The 25,681-nt window shown below is 38.9% G+C and overlaps 1 protein-coding gene across 1 annotated transcript in view; it reads left to right on the top strand.

Annotated features, from left to right (window-relative positions):
• CNTNAP5 (contactin associated protein family member 5) overlaps window positions 1-25,681 on the top strand; it is a 773,827-nt gene that overhangs the window by 173,486 nt on the left and 574,660 nt on the right. The window contains exon 3 of the mRNA XM_087853915.1: window positions 11,643-11,836. Coding sequence (XP_087710041.1) covers window positions 11,643-11,836 — 194 coding nt within the window. The remainder of the gene's footprint in view (window positions 1-11,642; window positions 11,837-25,681) is intronic.

Below are 25,681 nucleotides of genomic sequence, written 5' to 3'. Positions count from 1 at the left end.
GTTTGGTGTCACCGGTCCTTCTGTAAGGAGAAGTGGATTCAGAGCAATTCAGGCGTCAGGGTTCTTGCAATTACGGTGATATTGGCTATCTGGGGACTTGTTCCAGATAGCGAGGTGACAATCCTGAGGATCCAATTTCACAGGCAGCACCATGATGCCCGCTTGCAAATGACAGCTCCAGTCTCCCATCTGAATTGATCGAGCCAGACATGATATGGATATCATCTAATCTGTTTAAAAAGACAGTGAGACGTGCAGACAGAAAGACAGTGAGACGTGCAGAATTCTGTCACCGCATTTCCTCTTCTCCATTTGAAGGGTTCTTTCCTTCTTTTCAGCTCTTTTCCTTTCTTTTATCCTGCCCTCACTGCCCCCCACCCCCTAGCATGACCAGTGTCAAGTTCTGAGCTTTCCTTTGTGACTTTACTCTCTCCTCAATACTCGAAGTGTGGACTCTGTGTGGATCTTCAAGCATCACCTGGGAGCTGGTTAGAAATGCAGAATCTCAGCCTCTGCCCCCCAAACTTCTGATCAGAACCAGTGCTTTAGCCACAGTGGCATTTACACAGTCCAATTTTCTGCTCCTTCAATTCTTAACTTCTGTGCCTTTTTCAGCTCTGGATCTCAGAGGTGGGTGCCAGGGGGATGGGAGGAAATCAAAGTTATCTAAGTTATTATGAATAAGAAACCATGCTCGAAACCAAGAAGTAGAAACGTAAGCTCTATTTGTGTCGTTACATCGGTACTCTGAGTTGGTATCATTCAATTTTTAAGGATGAGGAAATAAACTCAGAGAGGTCAAGTCACTGACCTAAGGACACAGCCAATTATTTGGAATTGAATCTAAATCTGTCTACCCCAAGTTAACTAATATCTTTATTCATGATGATCTGAGATCTTAATCGGAGTAAAGGTGAGGTTGGCATAATAGTCACTGCTTTCAGGTCATTTTGGCATTTCAAATGGTATCGCCATGTATTTTAACCACAAAGCCTGGATTTTCAGGCATCAAGGGAGAAAGAGAGGTATGGACCCCTGTGCCTCCTTCATGCCCCTGAAATCATACTACAGCCTAATAGGCCTGTGGGCAAAACTAACCTTGACCTAGATATTTAAACAATGCCCTAGGCCTCTTCTCTGACTAGGACGGCAATAGATCATTGAGACACAGAATAGAAATCTTCTGCTATTTAATAGGAGCCTTGGGACCCAGTCTCAATGTAGACAAATCCAACGTGATGACCCTCTCTCTATTCAGCCAGGATAACTGCAAAACCCAGTGATGTTAAGGGGGGAAGGAGGAATCATGATAATATATTTTGCTCATAATAATATAATTCTCCAGAGCTTCTAAACATCAACATTTGACAAAATGAGAGTGATAGATAAACCCATGTAATTGACTCTACTTTTTCTTCTGATAACCGGTCACTTCCTTTAAAATGCCAAGCTGAGATTATTTCTAAGTAGCACTCTGTAAAATGCTAGCTCAAGCAATCACCTATCTGATACCACTAATACTTCGCAAAGAGACAAGATCTTCCGTTTGCCAGTTCACCGCATTTAACTTAAAGCATTGTAACCTAAAAGTATAGTAATGCAACTAAGGGCAGGGTAATTAATGACATATATTTGTCTAGTGATGGACAGTTTACCACTGTATTTGCAATGAAGGTCACACCCAGGTGGAAATAAGTTGTATTTGAATAGCATATTGTATGGTGGATACTTTCACTTTGTCTAACCTGAAGTAGTTAAGTAGGGTCTACTCAATTCTTTGTTTAAAATCTATCTAAAAACCTTTCACTTTAGACATTGTGGAAATGGGAGGCCTGGGTGGCTCAGTTGGTTAAGTGTCTGCCTTCAGCTCAGGTCATGATCCCAGGGTCCTGGGATGGAGTCCCACATCGGGCTCCTTGCTTAGTGGGGAGCCTGCTTCTCCCTCTGCCCCTCCTCCTGCATGTGCTCTCTCTCTCTCTCCCTCTCTTTGACAAATAAATAAAATCTCCAAAGAAAAAGTCTTTGTGGAAATGCCATTAAAAAATGAGCTAAGGATTATTGAATCCACCATATGGAGTGAAAATGGTAACATATAACTGACTTCAAGCAACCAGAAAACAGGAGTTAATATAAACAAGCAGTTCATCTTTCTCCAGGATTCCAGTTTGGGTGCTCCATATCTGGTGGTGGTCTCTTCCCTGGGGGCCCCTTTCGAGTGTCTCAAACTACACTTCTCTTAGACTTGTCTATGCAATCCCTTACTTGTGTTTGGACTTCATTTTGCTAATCAATGTACATGTTTAATAAAAATCCAGATTTTATACGAGATTCTATGTCATTTGTTTTGCTAAGGACTTGCTTCTAATCAATCCCTTCCACAAAAATATTCAGAACAATCAGTATTATCCCTGAGATAGTTCTGTTAGGATAAATTTGTGTGCAAGTAACAGAAATCTCACTAGCTTGAAAAAAAAAAAAAAAGAACTCAGTAGCTTGAAAAAATATTAAATGATTGAAGCTAGGTGCATGGAGATTGAGAGGTATCCATACTTCTGTTTCTTGAACAGCATGGCAGTTGCAAGGGGGTTCACCCTGGAATAGCTTATTAAGCTAAGTATTGGGTTTGTGATGTTTTCTGTATCTGTGTTTTATTCTACTTTTTTTTTAAAGGAATAAAAATAAAATATATTACCCTACCCCACCCTCAGTGAGCACAGGCTCCAGAGCTGGTAGATTCATTTCAACAATGCCATCTTCAGAGTCCACATCCTCCTCCAGCTAATATGCCCACCCTACATCTCAGGCCAGACTCAGCAGCATTCTGGGAAACAGAAAGCCTGGACTCCTAGTGTTTGCTTGTAAGCCATCAAATTCAATTCTTCAGAACAGCAGCATGCTGAATATCACCTCAAAACTTGTTAACAAAAATGTAGATTGTCTGGACTTATCCCAGACCTGGTGGACCAGGAATTCTGGCAGTGGGACCTAAGAACCTCATTTTTCCATGCCCCTCGACTGATTCTGATGTGCTCAGGTTTGAGAACCATGGCATAGAGCTGTGAGATACTTCCAGGACCCAAGCCTACCCAACCACTCAGCTTTCCATCACCAGCAGTTTTTCTCTGTTCATTTAGCCATAATTTGGGCATATGTCCACTTCTGGACCCAATCACAGTCAAAGGTGGTGGAATTACCTTGGCTGGCTTTAGACTAATTATCTGGTATGGAGTAAGAGAATTAACTATGTTTCTCCTCTCTCTCTCTCTCTCTCTCTCTCTCTCTCTCTCCGTATCTCCTACCGTTTTGATGGGTTATACTGCACATTTTCCAGTCAAAGGAGTAACTTCCTAATGGGTTGATCTGATGCCAGAGTTAATTTTTAGAACCTAAAATGAGGCTTTTGAAGTAACAATTAAACATACTTGTATTTAACCATTTTGGGGCCATAGTCATAAAACCTATGAGTAGACAAATATCTTGATCCTTGATTCTTGTTAGAGTGGACACTTAACTATATTATTTTTATTGAAGTAGAGAAATTATTTGCCCAAAGTCATGGAGTCGAAAGTGACTCAACTCAAGCAGCAGACTTAGACTAGGCACTGTCTTTCAAACAAAACTGCCCCAGGAAACTAAGGTAAATGTAGTGTGTGAGCTGTGCAAAACGTATGCTGCTCATGAGAGAAAAGTTTTAAGTGGTCATGCCAACAATATGAGATTTGCAGGTTTAAATGACTTTCAATTCCGCTGTTCCATTTTCCCTTCAAAAATCTTGGGAGAGTCATATTTTTCTCTATATGCCTAAAAATAGGGAGAGTGGTTTATCTTGTTCCTCAATCTTTTATACTGCTTTACCCATGGATGGAACTCAATAATTATATCTCCATTAAATGAGGAATAAATAATCCACTAAAAGCACCCCCCAGTACCTGAGCAGCCGATAAAAAGAGTTAAGTTATATTGATCCAACAAATTAAATAGAACTCAGCCTCTACCATTTTATAAGAGAAATTCTACAGCAGTGCTAGCCAATAGAAATTTCTGCAAGGATGGAGTATTCTTTATTTGTGCTATCAAATAAGGCAGCCACTAGCTACATATGGCTATTGAAATGTGGCTAAGGCTACTTAAGAACTGAAAGTTTAATTTCAGTCAAGCTAATTTAAATTTAAAGAGCTATATGTGGTTAATAGTTACCACATTGAACAGTATAGTTCTACAGCCTTTTCAAGTTTTATATACATGTTCTTCTCACCTGGGTGTTTTTATGTGTATGTGAATTAATCCTTGGCCTGCAAGGGGCATAAATGAGATACCCTCTTTGGGGCTGACCTCCAAATTTTCCAAGCCCCAAATGCCCTCCTGCTGATTTCCCTCACTTCCTGTATAACTTCTGAACTGTGAAATGTGCAGCTTGATATACTTTTCTGATCAATGAGGTTCTTAATGGCTCCACTCTTCACAAAGGAAGTACTCACTGTAGGACATCACAGCTGAACTATCTGAGTAATAAGCATTAGAACCCTTCAGAGTAATAACACAGCTCTCTCTGATAAACACAGGCCCACAGGTGTGTGAACAAGTAAAAATGCTATAGCAAGGGCTGTTGGAACCCATATCTCCTGGACCTCACTGCTTTCAGTACAAGGACAACATCTTAGAAGCTGGGCTGACATGGGACTTCTGATTCAATTTATTTGTGGGGAGTGATTTCTGGAGACAGGTTGTGAGGGAAGGCAGAAGGGAAAGCTAGCAAGAAATGTGATCTCAGCTGAGGCCTAGCTGATGCCAAGAGGAGGTTCTGGACCACGGGTTGCACCAAAAATATCAGCCATGTCTTAAGACAATGGGATTGACTTTTGGAACTTTGTAGCAGTCTGCCACTGGGTGAGATGAGAACCAGGAAGTGGCAGCTTCCTAGGCAAGCACGCTTCTGTTTGGCCAAGGGTAAATCTCAGAGAAGGGGACAGACAGCTAGTTTTCAGCCTGCACCCACAGTTGGGGGATGAATCCATCAGCTAAGGAAGACCAGAGGGGAACCATTACAATACCTTAGGATATCCCCTAACATAACCAGTTTCAACCCCAACAACTACACCTTCCCTACTCTGCCTGAGGGCTCTCTGTCTGCCTGCCATGATTTTCAAGCAATACTTGACTGAGTTGTTATATATACTATATATATTATATATACCATTTATATATATTATATATACCATTCATGTGTGTGTGTGTGTGTGTATACATATATATATATATGTATACACACACACATGAATGGTATATATATATATATATATATATATATATATATATATGAGATAACATTTATGATAACGCTGTGGTAATAGAACGCTAAGCTGCATCCTGCACTGATGGGATTAAGCTTATCCACAGGAGGGCTGGCTTGCTGATGGGCCAAGGATTGGCTCTCCTTCCTTCCCTGTGTCAGCTCCATCTGCCCAACCCAACTTCCTGGGGTCAATTCCCAAATAAATTACTAACACTCAAATCCAGGCCTCATAATTGACTTCTGGGGAACGCAAGCCAAGTCACACAGAGAGCCACTGCCGCCCCGACATTACTGTTGAGGCAGCCTCCATTAGGACCGGATCTGAATCGGACCCAGATTCTCCCCTACCTTTCATGACTCTCCTCTTATAATCCCCTTTGGTCTTCTCTACAAATTGGCCTCAGTGGGGCCACTTCAGTTTTTCCTACAGGTTTGTACCTGTTTTGAAACCCACAGGGTGTTTGATCAGGTTCCCACTTTCTTATTCCCCAAGAGGCTCCTCGGTGCCTGAATAAATGCGCATGTAGAAGTATGGGAGCCCAGGCCAGGGCTGGCCTGGAACACGCAGGTCCTACCACACCTGCCCAGCAGCAGAAGGATGATGCCTAGGCTTCCAGCCAACATCTCCACCAGCCTCAGAAATCCCTGCCCAGCCACAGGTCCTGTTATAAATGGATGATAACAACTCTGTGCGTGGAGGGGCAGGAAGCCCTCCTGAGTGCTGTGTGCAAGTTTGTGAAGTTGTTATCACTCTTACCCATACTGTATAATGTTAAATATTTATGGGACAGTGTCTCTGCCTTTCTCATTACCATCTCTAGGTAGTTTTGTCCCTGAAAAATCTTGAACCTTTGCTTACACAGGCACCAAATATTTAATAATTAATGATGCAGCTAGTAATTCAAGCTAACCTCCCAGTCATTTGTGACAATGTACTTGCAGCTTTTTAGGGCCTTGAGTAAATCTAGGGGAAGGCACGTGCCTAAGAAACTTATTCCCTATAGGGTTTATTTTAGGGTTTTTAAAAATGGCTGTGTGCTTCAAACAGATTAGGTGTGAAAATGCTCTGTGTGTGTGTGTGTGTGTGTGTGTGTGTGTGTGTGACTGTTCTAGTTCCTGTCGGTCTTGTACTAAATCGACTCTTTTTTTGAATGATAGCTGTAAAATGTTGCTGAGAGGAGGGCTATATATAATCCATTTTGTGCCCATTTCCAGTGTGTGACATCAATCAACTCTCATTTCCTTTTCTGAGTTAGAAGTGGAAATAAGTGTAGAAACTGAGGGATTTCTCTATTTTCTACCAGTTATTCTCTTTCATGCGTAGAGCCTCCCCCATCATGTGAAGTGAGGAATAAGCATCATGGTGTAAAAGGCTGAGGAGGGAGCTGCTGGGAGTCAGAAGATCTGTTTCTCTTGTCTTAGCTTAAACCTTGTTTAGAATTCTCCATAAGGGTCATTTCTAAGGCTGAAGACACTGGTCCCCATTGGGATCTCAGGCAGGGACGAGACATCAGAAAGACTGGGTCAGAGAACAATCTCTCAACACCATAAGCTGGTTGACCCTTTGAGCCTGCTTTATTCTCTCATAAATGGAAATTAAAAATACATTGCTGATTGTTATGGGAATCAGATGAGATATTCAAAGCAAAATATAAAATATGAATTATGTTTCTCATGAGAATCGCCATTTTAGAAAAGAAAAATGAGCAGGAGGAGGGTTTTATGTCCATCCTGTTCAGAGGCGGTGTTGCTGAGCAGTTAAGAGTTTGGGCTCTGGGCCCTGCTTTGTGGGTTAGAATCCCCCGTTCTGCCACTTACTAGTTGTGTGATCTTGGAAAAGCTGTCCAACTTTTCTAGCCTCAGTTTCACCACCTGTAAAATGGGCATAATAATAATATCTATCCTATAGAGCTACTGTGGTGGTGAATGAGTCCATGTGTGCCAAGTATGTAGGGTGGTGTTGAGCACTTAGCAAGGACCATTTGTCAACTAATAGTGTATATGAATGAACACTCCAAGGGCGTGCAGGATGGGGGTGATGAGAAGGACCAAAGGGTTAACTGGGAGTATAAATAACTATTCAAGCAAGAGCCGAGGTGGATATTTCTCAATTCACAATTTTTCAGATTTCCTTGGCAATTGTTAAGTTCTGAATTTGCAAACATCTGTGTTTGGTGTGGGGAATTAGGGGACAAATGAAACAAGGCTGTCCACCTTTAGATCCAGAGGCAATTTCAGGTTGTTATTTTTTGTTACTGTTGTTTCTGATAATCAAAAATAGCATGTTGGATTTAAGCTATTTTGGACTACTACATAGGTAAATAAAGCAACTCTTAACGGTAAAATATTAGAACTGAAATTGTAGAAGCTGTCTCATCCAGTTTTTCCCAAACTACTCAGCAAATCAGGAACAACCTTCTAATATGATTATTAAAAAATCAGATTCCCAGGTTAGGCCCTTGAATAAGTCATCAAGGAGAAGGCCCAACAGCATGTACTGTCATCTTCACAAGCCCTCAAGGTGTGTCTGATGATTGAGCCGCTTTGAGAATTCCTCATCCAGTCTAACCTCAGGAGCAGAACTGTGTCTTGAACCAGGTCTCTTTTTGCTTTCAGTCCACAACCTTCTTTTCCCATCCTCTACCCAAGAGTAACATAAGGCAAATGTAGTGTTCGGGGCTTGGGCTGTGCTAAGATAGACCATGGAAATCATTCAGGATCCCACATCTGAAAACTATTGAAAAATTCTAGATGACATTAAAATCTAAAGTGAAGTTAGTTTTCCTTTGAAATTAAAATCTGCCCTTAACTTTTTATTAAACTCTCTTAAATTTAAACCGCAAGGATTATGGGAATTGCAGTTCATAATCATTGCTACCCCAGCCACAAGTATAGACAGCCTTGCCTTAGTTCATAGCTTTGACTTGCCAAACACAGGTATCTATGTGTATGTTACATCCCCAATTTAGAGAATAATTCAGAAACAGAAAGCTATTGTGGGTACAGTGTGTGTTTAGAGTAGCTGCAAATAGTATCTTTAGGCTTTGCTCATCATTTTGAAAACACATTTATTGTTTGGTGCAAGGAACAAAATGTTTGCCATAGCAACCATGGCAACCCTGGATGCCTGGCCTATTAGCTGTAATGCAGGGAACATCTTCAACAGCAGGGAAAGAGTTCTTGGCAATTATCACCCAGACAGTGTCCCTACGTTTTAAGAGCTTAGGTTGAAGCGTCTGGCTTTGGAACATTTTTAACTCAATGTGTTAATGAAGGTGAACAACAACAATTCCATTTTGGTTAATTTCAGGGTGATTAATAAGCTAAGGATTTTACTGTGGGCAAAAGGGAGATGTGATTTTCTTTAGACAAATTCGAAGACATCTTCCAGTATTAACTCTCCCTCTTTTGTTTTGTCTTGGCTTGGTTTGGTTTGGTTTGGTTTTTGGTTAGTCTTCTGTGATTTTATGTTTTGCTAGGTGACAGGGAGAGTTCCTTGCCATTTTGTTTTCTCTCTTCCATTCTTAACATAAATTCTTATCATATATGAGTATGATAATAATTAGAATAAATGAAGAAAAAATCCTAAAGCATGACTAGGAAGTCTGGCTGTGGATTATTGAGGATAAAAGAGAAATAGTTAAGGTTTGAGGATTTTGATGTCAAAAATAGTGATGATCACATAAAAAGTCACAAGTTGTCACCAGCTGTCCAATTGCTGTACATTTTCTTTAGGCAATAAACCACATAAATGTGAATAATGTGAGTCTCCATTTATATAAGAAAGACATGCTGATAATAGAAAATATGTTACAGGCAAAAAGCATAAAAGGATGAAATCACTCATATTTTCATCACTCAGAAGAAATTGACATCCGAATTTCTCTTCTATCATGTTTTAATACTGTTGAGATCATGTAGTTTATACAACCTTGCTTTTTTTCACTTAAGAAGAAAGAGGCCTCATGAAATGGGCAGGAGGAGAAATTAAATGGAAATAAAGAGTAGGCTCAGAATCTTTTTGGACTTTTTTGATGTAAAAACTCTTCTTAAACCTCCCTGTCAGTTGTGAGAAGTTGTGAGAAGGTAGTCCGGACTGGGAGTTGTGGATATGTTAGTGAAGACAGAGCTGGTTGATAAAAATGTACTTCTGGATCTGCCATGTCAGAATCTCTGCTCAAATGCCTCCTCCCAGTGCCTTTTCTCTTTATTGATTTTCTGGGTTTTTTAGAAACCTTTTATTTTCTGCTACATAATAGTCTCAAAGAGCTATGCTTGAATCCCTACTGTCAGGTGTTCTAAACTTGCTGGATCTCAGTCTCCTGAACTATATAATGGCAGTTGTGCTATTTATTTCACAGGCTATTATGCATGTTTTAAAGTAGGCTGAACTGCAATATCAAAATAGTTCTAATGTGCAATGCCTTCAACAACACAGAGGTTTAGTTCTTGTTCATATTATTATTTGGGGCAGGCATTCAAGTAGACAGATGCTTTTCTTCATGTGATGATACAGGAATCCAGGATCTTTCCATGTTGTTGTTTTGCCATCAAGTAGGGCCTTGGTGCCAACTGCATCCATCAGTCGTAGAAGGGGAAACAAGTGGGAAGAGATCAGTTGGCTTGGAAATGGCACGTCTTCTTCCTAGTCACATTTTGATTGGAGAGAATTTATCTCTGTGGCTATAAGTATAATAGGATAGAGAACTGAAAATGAAATTAAGCTTCACATCCACACAGAAGAAGAGAAATGGATATTAGGGAAATCAGCCATATCTGCCACTGTATCTATGTCTTGTGAAACACTTAATAAAATACATTCCATAATAGATGCTTAGCATGTTTCTTCTCTTCCTTTCCCTGCATTTCATTCTTCTCAGAAAAGTGAAAAAAAAAATCAAACAAAAGCTTAACAGCAGTAGCTATTAGGACAGAATCAACACACAACTTGTAGGATGTGCCTATGACTGAAGTAGGGTCCACCTCACATCCTCCATCTCCTGTGTCTATATGTCCACTTCCATTGATGGCAGCCTGTCTGCACTGGGGAGCCAGGGCTCAGAAAAGCTCTTGATTACCAAGGAGAAGTCCCATTGAATCCTTCTGAGATAGTGAGAAAGTAGACTGGGACATTACTAAAAAAGATTTTCAATGACATAGGTTGAAATCAGAAGGGATTTATTGATTAAGTCCTCTAAAGTGAAAATTAATTAATTAATTTAATTAGTTCCCCAACTTGATACCCTTGAGTAAGGTGCTTCACGGAAGTGTTGTTTCCCTCTCATCCCCACCCATGGCATGCACATTCTGCCTTTCCAGGGTTCCACTCCGGATTTGGAAGATTTGTGAACTCTTGGGTCAGTAAGATGATTATTGACTTCAATATTCCTATGTGAAACAAATACAGAAGACAGGCCACAAGTCCTCCAACTGAGCAAGAGCTAATGTTGATCTTCTGTAAAGTTCCAGTGTACCAAATAATAAACTTGTAGGGCCCAAAGGCTTTTGTCCCATGTAAGAATGTTCCTGTGTGTCAAGTATACTGAATCCCACATGGATCCAGAAACGTGGCACATTGTTTCATGTCCCTCTGAGATTTTGGGCATGCTGTTCCCTTGGCCTTGTCAGATCTCTACAACGTTTTTCAACCTTGTTTGCCTGCAACACGGTCATACTTGCTTCAGGCTTCAGCTCTACTCTCTCATCGTCACTATCTCAAAGCCTTTCCGATCACCTACTGAGACATTATGTCCTCTGTGCTCCTATTATACCTTCTGTTTGCCTCTCATAAGGCTTCCCATCACATCACATTGCACATTTTTGCTTGCCTATCTTTCTTCAGTACCCAGAATGCTCAGGTGCTTAGAGAATCTCAGTCGAATGGATGAGACAGAGTCATAGATATAGTCAATGATCTTTCATCTTTGTATCCACAGCAAAAATATCTAGGCCATGGTAGAGGGAGGGATGAAAGAGTGGAGAAAAGAAGGAAGGAAGGAAGGAGATTTCAGTCAGGCAGAGGATAGAAAGCACGTTACAAGATTAAGGTTGTAAGAAAATAAAAATAAATAAATAGTACCGATTGTAGTAGGATTCCAGAAAATGGAAACTAATGCCCGAGGAAAGACAGGAAGAGTTATGGAAGGAACAGCATGAGTTCGAGATGAATCTTGAACCATGAAAGGGAATAGGATGGGAGAGGAGAATGGAAATCAGGCCACACAAGGATGAACAGGGCACCTTGGGGGGTAAAGACATCTTAGCAGCACACCATTTTGTTTCTCTTCGAGAGCTGAAAGTTGCAGCCATGTGAGATGTTACAACAACTTTCTCTCTGATCTTCTTCCAGGAACTGGCGGTTGGTCCCCAGCAGATTCCAATGCTCAACAGTGGCTCCAGATGGACCTGGGAAACAGAGTGGAGATTACAGCAGTGGCCACGCAGGGAAGATACGGAAGCTCTGACTGGGTGACGAGTTATAGCCTGATGTTCAGTGACACAGGACGCAACTGGAAACAGTACAAGCAAGAAGACAGCATCTGGGTAGGACATCTTTTCTCTTCCAATGAATGAATCTGAGATGTAATAATGGTAACCAGTGAGCATTTCTATCATTTTCCTCTACCCTGATTGTTGGTAGCCTAATAACTGTGGAGTGCCCATTCAGAAATAATTAGATGGTATATGAGTCCTATCTCCAGCATGGCTCCCGTTCCAAGGAAAATTAGGATGCCTGTTGCAAAAAAGTTCTGCGTTTTCCTCCTCTTCTGGTAACTCAAGTAATTCACTGACTGGGTCTCAGTTCTTCATCTATAAAAACAGAAGGATACTCCAAGAGTCTGATTGTTAATGAGAATGTGTTGATTTATTGTGTGTGTGTGTGCATTTATTCACTTGTTCATTATGTACCAGGCACTTTGCATACCTTCTAGTGACCCACCCATCTCAGTTATGTAATCTGACCAACGTTGAACAATTTGTAAAAATCTCAGCATGAGAATCTGTCTGGTCTTACTTTAAAGCCACTGTGCTTAACAGCCTATTTTGGAGATTTGAAAACAAAAAGTTTAATAAGACGTATCTTCTGCCCATTTTATGATTTATTTGTTTCTCGTGTATTGAGTTTGAGAAGTTTTTTGTAGATCTTGGATACCAGTCTTTTATCTATAGTATCATTTGCAAATATCTTCTCCCATTCCGTGGGCTGCCTCTTAGTTTTTTTGACTGTTTCCTTGACTGTGCAGAAGCTTTTTATCTTGATGAAGTCCCACAAGTTCATTATATCTTTTGTTTCTCTTGCCTTTGGAGATGTGTCATGAAAAAGGTTGCTGTGGCCGATGTCATAGAGGTTGCTGCCTATGCTCTCCTCTAAGATATGAACAGACACTTTTCCAATGAAGACATACAAATGGCTAACAGACACACGAAAAAATGTTCAAAATCATTAGCCATCAGGGAAATTCAAATCAAAACCACACTAAGATACCACCTTACGCCAGTTAGAATGGCAAAAATTGACAAGGCAAGAAACAATTGTTGGAGAGGATGTGGAGAAAGGGGATCCCTCCTACATTGTTGGTGGGAATGCAAGTTGGTATAGCCACTCTGGAAAACGGTGTGGAGGTCCCTTAAAAAGTTAAAAACGGAGCTACCCTATGATCCAGCCATTGCACTACTGGCTATTTACCCCAAAGATACAGATGTAGTGGAGAGAAGGGCCATATGCACCCCAATGTTCATAGCAGCATTGTCCACAATAGCTAAATCGTGGAAGGAGCCGAGATGCCCTTCAACAGATGACTGGATTAAGAAGTTGTGGTCCATATATACAATGGAATATTACTCAGCCATCAAAAAGAACGATTTCTCAACATTTGCTGCAACATGGATGGCACTGGAGGAGATAATGCTAAGTGAAATAAGTCAAGCAGAGAAAGACAATTATCATATGGTTTCTCTCATCTATGGAACATAAGAACTAGGAAGATCAGTAGGAGAAGAAAGGGATAAAGAAAGGGGGGGTAATCAGAAGGGGGAATGAAGCATGAGAGACTATGGACTCTGAGAAACAAACTGAGGGCTTCGGAGGGGAGGGGAGTGGGGGAATGGGATAGGCTGATGATGGGTAGTAATGAGGGCACATATTGCATGGTGCACTGGGTGTTATACACAACTAATGAATCATCGAACTTTACATCAAAAACCAGGGATGTACTGTATGGTGACTAACATAATATAATAAAAAATATTATTATAATAAAAAAAAAGTTTAAAAAGACAAGACAAATACAAAATGTGGAGTCATTCTGTCATTATAAACAAACTTTACCTAGGAAGTGAAGGACAGTGTGCTCCAAGTTGTGAAAAAGAACTTTCCTCCCCCACCACAAGGCCCAAGCTTTTGACCTTCTGGTGCAGTGAAAGGCTGTCCCCAGTCTGAGGTTAGAGAGGGAGACAGAGGCACAGAGCAAGAGGCACCTGGAGGGGGCTTCAGAAACTCGTGCACTAAATAAAATAATGTGTTACTTTACATTGCTTATAATTTAAGGAAAAACATCTCCAAATATTTATTTTTCTCTAAATGTACATAAAATGTGGAGATTTGGCAATTTATAAGAGTAATCTGTCCTTCTCATATTCTCCCTTCTTTCTTTCCCCATTAAATTAATGCCAAATATGGTTTCAAATCGCTGTTGTCTATATTTTTCTGTGTTGGCCCCACTTGGTTGGAAACAAATTTCTATTTTATGTTCTTTGTTGTTTGATAATCGCCTACTCATCAGTATTGCTAATTGAAAATAATAGTAAATTGAGGATTGAGATTAGTTATGGCAGATTTAATCTTGAGAATACTATTATTATCATCTTTATTCTGGGTTGCCTGTAATATTAGGTCGTAATATTTGCCAGAGCATGGGTTTTCTTCACTTTAAAAATTGGATTTTAAGGGGCGCCTGGGTGGCACAGTTGTTAAGCGTCTGCCTTTGGCTCAGGGCGTGATCCCGGGGTCCTGGGATCGAGCCCCACATCAGGCTCCTCCGCTGGGAGCCTGTTTCTTCCTCTCCCACTCCCCCTGCTTGTGTTCCCTCTCTCCCTGCCTGTCTCTCTCTCTGTCAAATAAATAAATAAATAAAATCTTAAAAATAAATAAATAAATAAACAAATAAATAAGTAAATAAATAAAAATTGGATTTTAAGGGGCGCCTGGCTGACTCAATCAGAGCAGCATGAAATCTTTGATCTCGGGATTGTGAGTTTGAGCCCCACATTGGGGGTAGAAATTACTCAAATAAATAAAACCAAAAAAAATTTTTTTTAAATAGGGCTTTGGGGGACTGTTCTATTTTTTCACTCAATTTTGAAACCTCCATAAATTTTTACAGGTTTTTGCTTTCTTTCGTTTTGCTTTATTTTGAAATGAAAAATAAGAACATCTTCCATTTCAAGGAATTATTTTAAGGTTTTATGTTGACTTGAGAGGAACAAATAGATGTGGGATTATTTATTTTCTTTGGCATTTTCAGTCAGAACTTGTTTTTCAGAATGAATTGCAGTTTTGAATTTTTTGTCAAATATTTTATTGAGGTATACCTGATATGCAATATTATATTCATTTCAGGTATACAGCATGTGATTCAACATTTGTCTACATTGCAAAATGGTTAACACAATAAGTCTAGTTACCATCTGTCACCATACTGTTGTCCATATAATATTATTGTCTGTATTCTCCATGCTGTACATTATATCCCCATGACTTCTTTATTTTATAATTGGAAGATTGTACTTCTTGATCTCCTTCACCCATTATGTCCATACACCAAATCCCACTCTTCTGGCAACACCAATCTGTTCTCAGTGTCTAAGAGTCTAGATTTTGTTTTGTTTGCTTTGTTTTTTAAATTCCACATGGTAAGTGAAATCATGTGGTATTTGTCTTCCTCTTATTGACTTATACTACTTAGCATAATACCCTCCTGGGCCATCCATGTTATTGCAGATGGCAAGAGTTCATTCTTTTTTATGGCTGAGTATTATTTGTGTGTGTGTGTGTGTGTGTGTGTGTGTCTTCTTCATCCATTCACCCATTGACGGACATTTAGATTGTTAGCATACCTTGGCTATTATAAATAATGCTGTAATGAACATAGGTGCATATCTTTCTGAATTAGCATTTTCATTTTTTTAGATAGATACCCAGTAGTGGAATTACGGGATCATCTGGTCATTCTATTTTTAATTTTTTTGAGGCATCTCCACGCTGTTTTCTATAGCGGCTGCACCAGTTTGCATTCTCAGCAACAGTGCATGAGGGTTTTTGTTCTGTAAGGCCTTGCCGACACTTGTTATTTCTTCTCTTTTTGCTAAAAACCACTCTGACAAGTGTAAGTGATAGCTTATTGTGGTTTTGATTTGCATTTCCTTGATGATTAGTGATGTTGAGCAACTTTTCATGTACCTGTTGACCGTCTGTATGTCTTCTTTGGAAAATGTTCATTCAGAGTTCCTGCCCACGTTTTAATCAAAATTTTTTTTATTGTTCTCATTGAGTTGTATGAGTCCTCTATATATTTTTTATATTAGCCCATTATCACATATATGATTTCCAAATATTTTTATGGACTCAGGTCTCACACTGAAACCCTTAATCTATTTAAGTTAATTTGTGTGTGTTATATTATAAGATAGTGGTCCACTTTCATTCTTTTGCATGTAGCTCTCCAGTTCTCCCAGCACCACTTGTTGAAGACGCAGTCTTTTCCCCACTGTAAATTTTGCCTCCTTTGTCATAAATTAGTTATGTGTGGGTTTATCTCTGGGCTCTCTATTTTGTCCCATTGATCTATGTGTCTGTTTTTATGCCAATGCTATACCGTATCTTGATTACTATAGCTTTGTAGTATGGTTTGAAATCAGGAAGCATGATGCCTCCAGTTTTGCTATTTCTCAAGATCGTTTTGGCTATTTGGGGTCTTTTGTGGTTCCATGTAAATTTTAGAATTATTTTTTCTACTTCTATGAAAAATGCCATTGGAATTTTGATAGGGATTTCACTGAATCTACAGACTGCTTTGGGTAGTCTGGACATTTTAACAATAGTAATTCTTCGAATCCATAAGCACGAACTTTCTTTCCACTTCTTTCTGTCTTCAACATCAGGTTCTTACAGTTTTAAGTGTACAAGTATTTCACTTCTTACATTAAATTGATTACTAGGTATTTTGTTCCTTCTTATGCAATTGTAAATGGGATATTTTTCTTTTTCTTTCCGATACTTTGTTATCAGTGTGTAGAAGCACAACAAATTTTTGCGCATAAGTGTTATGCCTACAATTTGCAATAGCATGTTGAATGAAAATGGGGAGAGTGGACATCCTTAGGAGGAAAAGCTTTCAGCTTTACACTGTTGAAAATGATATTAGCTGTGGGTTTGTCACATATGACCTTTATTATGTTGAAGTCCCTTCCCACTACACTTCTTTGTTGAGAGTTTTTATCACAAATGGTTGTTGAATTTCACTAAATGCTTTTTCTGCATCTATTGAGGTGATCGTATGATTTCTAGCTTTCACTTTTGTTAATTTGATTCTTGCATCCCTGTGATAAATCCTACTTGATAATGGTGTATGACCCTTTTAATGTATTGCTACATTCAGTTTGCTAATATTTTGTTGAGGATTTTTGCATCTATGTTCATTGGGATATGGTCTGTAATTTTCTTTTTTGCATTGTCCTTGTCCAGTTTTGGTATCATGGTAATGCTGGCCTCATAAAATGAGTTTGGAAGCACTTGCCCCTCTTTACATTCTTGTAAATTTGAGAATAGGTATTAAATCTTTTAATGTTTGGTAGAATTAACCATTGAAGCTATCTAGTCCTGGGCTTTTGTTTGTTGGAAAATTTTTTATTGCTGATTCAATCTCTTTACTAGTAATTGATCTGTTCAGATTTTCTATTACTTCAGGATTCAGTCTTGGATGAAACTAAATTTTTAGGAATTTAAGCATTTCTGGTAGGTTGTCCAATTTGTTGGCAAGTAATTGTTCATAGTAGTTCTTTTACAATCCCTTTTATTTCTGTGGTATGAGTTATAACTTTTTCATTTCTAATTTCATTTGAGCCCTCTCTTCTTTTTGTGGTGAGTCTAGCTAAAGGTTGGCCAGTTTTGTTTGTCTTTTTAAAGAACCAGTTCCTAGTTTCACTGATGTTTTCTATGTTTTGGGGGTTTTGTTTGTTTGTTTCTTTTGTTTTATTTCACTGATTTCCACTCTGATATTTATTATTTCGCTCTCTCTACTAATTTTGAACTTTGTTTATTCTATTTTTCTTTTTTTAGTTCCTTAGGGTGTCAAGTTAAACTCTTTATTTGAGATTTCTTTGTTTCTTGAGGTAAGCGTGATTGCTATGAACCTCCCTCTTAGAATCACTGTTGCTGCATGCCATAGATTTTGGTATGTCATATTTCATTAGTCTCTAGAATTTTTTTCTCCTTTGATCTCCTCTATGATCCAGTTCACTAACATGCTGTTTAATCTCCATGCATTTGTAGTTTTTCTAGTTTTCTTCTTGTAATTGATTTTTTAAAAGATTTTATGTATTTATTTGTTTGTTTATTTATTTATTTATTTAGGAGAGAGATTGCAAATGGGGGTGAGGGAGAGGAACAGAGGGAGAGGGACAACAAGCAGACTCCATGCTGAGCACAGAGCCTGACTCAGGGCTCAATCCCATGACCCTGAGATTATGACCTGAGCTGAAATCAAGAGTTGGACACTTAACCAACTGGTGCCCCTTGAAATTGATTTCTAGTTTCATACCATTGTTGTCAGAAAAGATGTTTGATATGATTTCAATTTTCTTGAATTTACTGAGATTTGTTTTGAGGCTTAACATGTGATATACCCTAGAGAATAGTCCATGTTCATTTGAGAGGAGTGTGTATCCTGCTGCATTTGAATGGAATGGTCTATCTATACCTGTTAAGTCCTTCTGGTCTAATGTGCCATTTAATGCTGATGTTTCCTTATTGATTTTCTGTCTGGATTGTCTATCCATTGATGTAAGTGGAGGGTTAAAATCCCCTAACATTATTATATTGCTGTCAATTTCTACCTTTAAGTCTATGAATATTTGCTTTGTATATTTGGTGCCCCTATGCATGCTGCACGAGATATTTGTTACATCTTCTTCTTTTGATTCTTTTACCATTAGGTACTGCCCTCTTTTTCTTTTGTTACAGTCTTTGTTCTAAAGTCTATTTTGTCTGATTGAGTATAGCTACACCAGCTTTCTTTTGCTCTCCATTTCCGTGGAATGTCACTTTCATCCCTTAACTTTCAGTCACTATTGCTTTATCTCCGAAGTGTCTTGTAGACAGCATATAGAGGTATGAGGCTCACAGAAACTGACCCAAGCTCATACTGGTGGTGCCAGAACACAAAACTAAGATTTATTTCTGAATATACGTGATTGCAAAACCGTACTCGCTATTTCGCCTTTATCGCACTTGATTTTTTTTTTTAAGATTTTACTTATTTATTTGTTTTTTTAATGTTTTTTTTTATTATGTTAGTCACCATACTAGTTAAAATCAACAAAATTGATTTACTTTCCTCACTTTAAATGTAGACCTTATTGGACCCACTCTGTTAAGCCCTATTGTTTTATTCACACATTGCTAAAGTGTGAGTGAGAACACAGCGATAATATCGAACTGCATTTCTATAGCGTATGGATGGGGCTCAAACTCAGAAACTGCATGCCCGTCAAACAGTGGCTCGGTACTTTACCAAATACTTCGTGGACATATATAAAATCTGACCTGTGGTTAATATTCATTATTATTTCCACAAGATTATGCCACTGGATCAAGAGATTACCTTGAGAAGTTTTATTTATTCATTTTACTTTTTATTTTAAATTTAAAATTAGAAGGAAGATTATAGATTTACCAGAATTAAGCCTGATAAGCAAGATGAGAGCAATGACCAAACAAGAGATTTTTATAAAACTCTCTAAATTGTTCTATTTAACTTTTCATAAAAAGTCAATACCTAAAAACATCAGTATCAAGTACTGAATTAATTAAGGATGATATATCGTGGAAGTAGAGAATCTCTCGAATGAGACTTTTATGTGGTCTTTTGCAGATCTTTAATTTTCAGATGATACGGAGTTTGTAATGCTTTTTAAAAATGAGTTAGCAAACAATACAACTTAGGACATGCCGTGGATGGGATATCAATTTACCAGCACTCAAGAGATTTATTTTATTTTACAAAGTTCATGCAGAAGGAGAATCCTGAAAATATATCTATCTATACAATGTACAATATCAAATATTCATGCCCTAAAAATTCAATTTGAAGAATTTCTGATCAGGCAGTGAATGGAATGTTCATGAATGAGGCCGCCAAGCAGCAGCTTAGAGATGAATCATGATTTATGAACAAGCCAGAGTTCCCCACTTCACTAAATAATCAGGTGTGAAGGTCTCAGGGACAAACTTAGTGACAATTTTAGAATCTTAGCAGATTTAAAATCTCTTTCTGGTTGGCTTGTAGACATGCCAAAAAAAAAAAAAATACAAATGTTAAGATTCTAACTCTGAGTGGCAACATTTGCCTATGTTTGGTAAAGTGGATAAATATATTTGGAACAAAGGAACCTCTAATTAAATCCACACAGAGCAGAGTCCCATTACAGGTCATTTGGAAAGATAGGTCCATAGAAACACTTACCATCCCAAATATGTGCATAAATTACTGCTTCAGTTCTGAGGTCTTCCTGGGTGTGTTCTAACCCTTAACGTACCCACCTCTGTTTCTCACATACATCATGTAAGTGTTCTAAAAATGCATTGCCCTCTATGTGCATTGCCACTTTCTTTTATTTTCTGATATTTATCACTCTGAAATTTCGAAGACAGCCACTTCTGCTTGTGTTTTAATACATGGTATCCTATTTTTAAGTCACTTTATCCACATTGCTCATGTTTGTGTACAAGTCAGTTAGGATCCTTTCCTCTTCTCACCTAAGATAGAATGTCTCCATCTTTTGATCTATTATAAAATTTCAGGGAAATCTTCACGTGTCTTTTTCTTGAGGTCTTTTGCTCCCTCCCCCCATGTTTCTGGGTAAATCAACTGTGCTAAGTGCATTAGCTATGGATGCAAAAGTCTTATATGATGATTCAATAATATTATATGTTTCATTTTCAATATCCTTTCTGATGGCAAGTTCCATACCCATTCCGGCTACAGCAGGGTATCAGGGTAATGTTTCCAGTCAATGGACTCACAAGTATTTAAGAAGTTCTTATTAGAACAGGGCAAGAAACAAGTGCAAGGATCTTTAACCCATAAGGTAGGCCTTGCCAGTACATGCTAAAAGTGTATTTCACTCACCTCAGAGTTAATTTCCACTGTCATAGCTCCCAGATTCCACCACCTTTCACCACATTTCTTGGATGTAAAAGATGATTTGTATCAAAATTCTGTTACCTTTTTGTATCCAAGAACTTCACCCCCAGAAACCCACAGTGTACAAAAGACAAAGCCCAAGTCCCCAAAGCCATCTTATACCTGATCTCCAGGCCCCCATCTCAACTATGTTTCGTTTATAAATAAAATCCTTTTTATTGAGGCATATTGGATAAAATATTTGCCTTTTCTGACCACTTTTACACATCTATGAAAGTGTTCATACAAACTCTTTCTGTAATTCAACTCTAAGTCCCTCCTACTTAGAGACTTTAATGTCACCTAAAAACTTCGGAAAGTTTTACACTGTCCTACTGCATTTTATTATCCTTCACTGAGGCAATTTCCATACCAGTAGGCTTGCTCACCGATGGCCAATAATACATGGCAGATTCCAGCCCCCTCACTAACCCATCACTCCCCTCTGAATATACTGTATATTATTGATAAGCAGCTTACAATTTTCTTTTCTGAAAATCATGTTGGCTCTTCCCAAATACATCAGGAATCTAATCCTTTATTTTAGAATCCTTTGGCTTGTATGATAAGGTAGCTTTATGGAATCTGTCTAATATAAAGGGCTTGCATATGTTACCCCACACTTTTCTCACACAGAGGTCAATTGAAACAATGGATTATACACTTAGCTCATTAGTCCCCTGATTTCATCCTCGAGTGACTTCTGAACTCTGGGAGATGTTCTCTGATCTTTATGATTCATACACATTTATTTTGCCAGTTTAGTCTAGAATATTTTGAGTACTGATCACTGTTTGATATAGTATTTTAAGCCTACCAATTTCAGAAAACAATTTGAGAGTGAGAGTCTCATGAGCATCAACATATATATTTTAAACTGTCATTATATGCCAGACAGTGTGCTAGTTGTTGGGCATAAAAAGGGGCTTTCAGGTGTGGTTAATCCCTTCCATGGATGTGCAAAGCCATCAAGGAGAAGGTAAATGATACTGAGACAGAGCATGTGTGTACAAGCAGCACTGATGGCTGTCCAAGAGCATGAAGCTTTGAGAAGGTGTGCTAGTGAGTCAAGAGTGCAAAGGACCAAGATGAGTCCAAAGGGCAGGGACCGTGTTCAAGTTACTTTGGCTTCCCAGCAACTACAGAAGGCTGTGTGCCTAATACAAACCCAACACATGTAGGAAGGGAGGAAGAGAAAGTGGTAGGAAGAGAAGAATAGTCACAGCAGGATAAGTGCTGTAAGCCAAATCTGAAAGGAAGATGTATAACATGTAACTGAGATGCACAGAATTAATAAATTTAGATACAAGATTTCCCTGCTCGATTCTATGAGATAAACCTGGAGAGCAAAGCTGGCTAGACATTGTGGGCTCCTAGCATGCACATATCGTCTTTAGTGTAGACCAAGAAAGTAAGTCATTATGTGTTCATTACTTTGTTTTGATGAGGTATTTGGGTTTTTTGTTTTTGTTTTTTTTTTTGGTTATTGTTAAATAACAAAGACCACATATAAGAAAATGCTATCAAATATATTTTTTCAAGATTGTGTTAATAGTTCTCTCCTTGGCTCTCTGTCATATACATATAAGCTTTTAATATAGAAATTTATTTCATAGTTGGTCATAACTAAAAGCTCCTTTAAGAAGTTAGCCTCTGGTTAGAATTTTGTCTCTGACTTAATGGAGACCAACAGTGCAAACGTGAGATAGCACTACGCACCAGACCAACAGAACAAGGAGTGAAGGGAAATGCGGAGGCTCTTGATTAGAGTCAGATTCCATTGGTCGCTTGTACGATCTTGAAAATATCACTTAATCTTATTATATTGATTCTCCCCATCTATGGCAGGCCTTTATCTAGAAACTTCCAGGCCCTTTGCATCTATTCCTCTATACTTCCCCTGCTTAGACTCCTTGGTTTATGGGCTGCCATGTGGATTGTAATAAGAAATACCTGGCAATAAAGCCTGAGCTTCACTAGGGATCCAGCTTAAAACAGACAAGGTCCCCTCAAAGCTTGATATTTCCTGTGAATCATCCCTATAGTTTTGTCCTGAGCACTTTTTGTTGACCTTAGATTCTCTTATCTCTGGGTGAGGCTCTGCTGAAAAAGGAAGAAGGAACAACTGGCCAATCAGCATTGTGCAAGCAACAGCTGGCTTTACCCCAGAATCAGTAGGCTTCCCTCCAGCCCTCTGGCTCCACATGAGCCCATGAAAGTTCCACAATGATGCCCGTCTGTTTTCCCTTCTTAATGTTATAATTTGCCGAGATGTTTCAGAGAACTTCCCAACATGGGGTCTAGCCTCTTTAAGGAGTGAATACTTTCACACATTTACACATGTGGCATTTAAACACATCACATGGACAGGGAGTCAACATGTAGTCTTCAGGATTAATATTCATGCGGACACTTTCTAGGGGAGAGCAGATGTTTGCGGTCTCCTACAAACTGGTTGCATTTGTAATGGGATAAGGTCCAAAAGCTGATCATCAAAGGAAGGAGGATAATCTGGTTAAAATTAATTCTTCTAAATCCACTGTTATTAAATTAATCTTATCGTTTAAAGTCCTCAGCAGTTCACAGGAAACTTGACTCATAAGTGTATTTCTGGTATATAGAAACCAGTTAGGTTTTGGAGACACCCACTTAGATTTGGAGAAATTGGAACAAATATCTCAACTTGAACATGCAGCAGAGCACTAGATTTTTTATGTGAATATACTGAATTATTTTAGCAAGGTATAATGACTGAGGGGAAGAAATCTAATTAACTTTTATTCATTTAGTCTTTAACTATCATGATTTTTTTTTCCTTTTTCCTTTTTTCCCTTAGATTATATCAGTGTTTGAAGTTTGGCAGCTAGAAATTCCATGACTTTGATAAATGATTTAATCCATAGAAGGCTCAGTTTCCTCCTCTGCAAAGTGGGTATATGAATATTGTTACTTACTGTTGTCTGTGAAGGAGAGATTCTCAAAAATAAATGTGCCTCAAAATGTCCCACAGAGCTTAAGGCATAGATTGCTGGGCCCCATCTGCAGATCTTCTAATCCAATAAATTTGGGATGGGGCTGAGAATTTACATTTGTAACAAAATCCCAAATAATACTGGTGCTGCTGGTCAGGGACCTTACTTTGAGGACCACTGTGTAAACCTTAAATGGGTTAACGTATGTAAACCATAAATGGGTTAACGTGTGTAAACATACTCAGTGCTAAATAAATAAAGGATAGCTATCACCATCACTATTGAAGGTAGGTGTATGTGATGCATCTGGTAAAGATACCCAAAAGAAACTGTCTCTCACTTTTCTTTCTTTTGAGCTTTGTACACAAAATGGAAAGCAATCTTAATAAGTCAGCTTTTTTTTTTTTTTCCAATAAACTAAATACTCCGTGGAGAAGGTAAGATCTCCTTGTGGTTACAGGCAAAGATAGTTACCCACCTAGGCTCATTAAAAACAATTAGCTGAGAGTCCTGGTAGCAGACAGAAGAGCTAGAGAAAGAGCCTGGGGGAGTTACTGACGCCTAAAGTAAAAGGCTCTGGGCCAAAGTCTGAAGCCCCGGGTGCCTACTTGGCTCTAGTCAGATGGAAGGATTCCAGGGCTGGCAGGGACCTCAAGGAGGCGAATAGTCTCTCAAGTGTTCTTTAAAAAGTCCAAAAGAAAGCAAGGTTCATTAAGTTTATGATTACAATGATAGCAGTTGATAGTAAAGACAAAAGCATAATCTTGTCAGCACGGGTTTCGATTCCTGTTAAGTCTCATTTCCAGTTTTGTTTGCCTTCACTTTAATAAGAAAAAAAGGAGAGAGAACCGGCAAAATATGAGTGTGAGCAGGAATCGATCTTGTGTTTCAGATCCCTGGCCAATCGTGACTGATCATGCGGGGGAGTATCCCTCCCCCTGCCATGTCACCCAGGACACTGCTCCTGCTGGAGCAGCTGTCTGAACTAGAGAAGGAACTGCATGATATCACGAAATTTGTCTAGACTCTAGCCTTACAAATAATTCCCCAGTTTCACGACTCAAGAGTTATTTGGAAATTAATTCACAAGTCTATACAAAAAAGATCAGGGGTTTTTTGTTGTTGTTGTTTTGGGGTGGGTTTTTGTTTTTGTTTTTGTTTTTGTTTTGTTTTGTTTTGTTTTGTCTTATTTAGTTTTTAAGTATTGGAGGAAGAAAGAGGGAGTCATAAAAATCAGGCTGGAATTATTTTGACCTGAACATCACAGGTGCTTCGTTGCGTCGGAAAGATGTACTTGCAGAAAAAAATCTGTAGCAGAGAATCATGGGCCTCTAACATCCTGTCTTATCTGATTGTAATTTAGGATATCAAGCATCTGTTAGGCACATTCTGCATGCAATAAGTTAAGGGGACTTCAAGAGTAAAATGTAGAAATCCCTAGTCAAAGGTAAGATAAATGCCTGGAAAGGTACACAATGCAAGGATATGCACAGATGGGCATATAGATGAGAGCATGAAGTTTCTGAGTTGTCACTAGAGGAAGTGCTATGAGTTTTTCCCCCCAGCAGTTATTTTGATTTTGCAATGGCTCTTCCACAGTTGTGTCCTATCTGCCCTCATTTATGACACCCTGCCATAATCAGCAACCAAAGTCCCATGAGTAGACTTTGAAACAAAGTGGAAGGAACCAATGAGATAAGGACTGAGTCGATAAGCATGAACACGTTAGTGCTATGTTCCGTACACACTGGCTGCCTGTGTGTGGTAGCTTCTGTGAGTGGGAAGGAGTCTGAGCCAGGCAGGAGAAAGGGGAGTGCTGTGTAGGCAGAGACGTCCCTGACACAAGGCTGCATTTACTCTGAGGGGGCGGGTGCTTCCTGTCTTAAGTTTCTGTGGCCAGGCTGACCCTCCCCTTTCCACGCTTAGTGCATATTTCTGTGTGGTGTCACGTTATG

Source organism: Ursus americanus, chromosome 1 (assembly GCF_024610735.1).
Source record: "Ursus americanus isolate L20-20 chromosome 1, mUrsAme1.1.p, whole genome shotgun sequence".
NCBI lineage: Eukaryota > Metazoa > Chordata > Mammalia > Carnivora > Ursidae > Ursus > Ursus americanus.
Note: the sequence above shows the minus strand (reverse complement) of the source record. Positions and strands in the feature narration are given on the sequence as shown.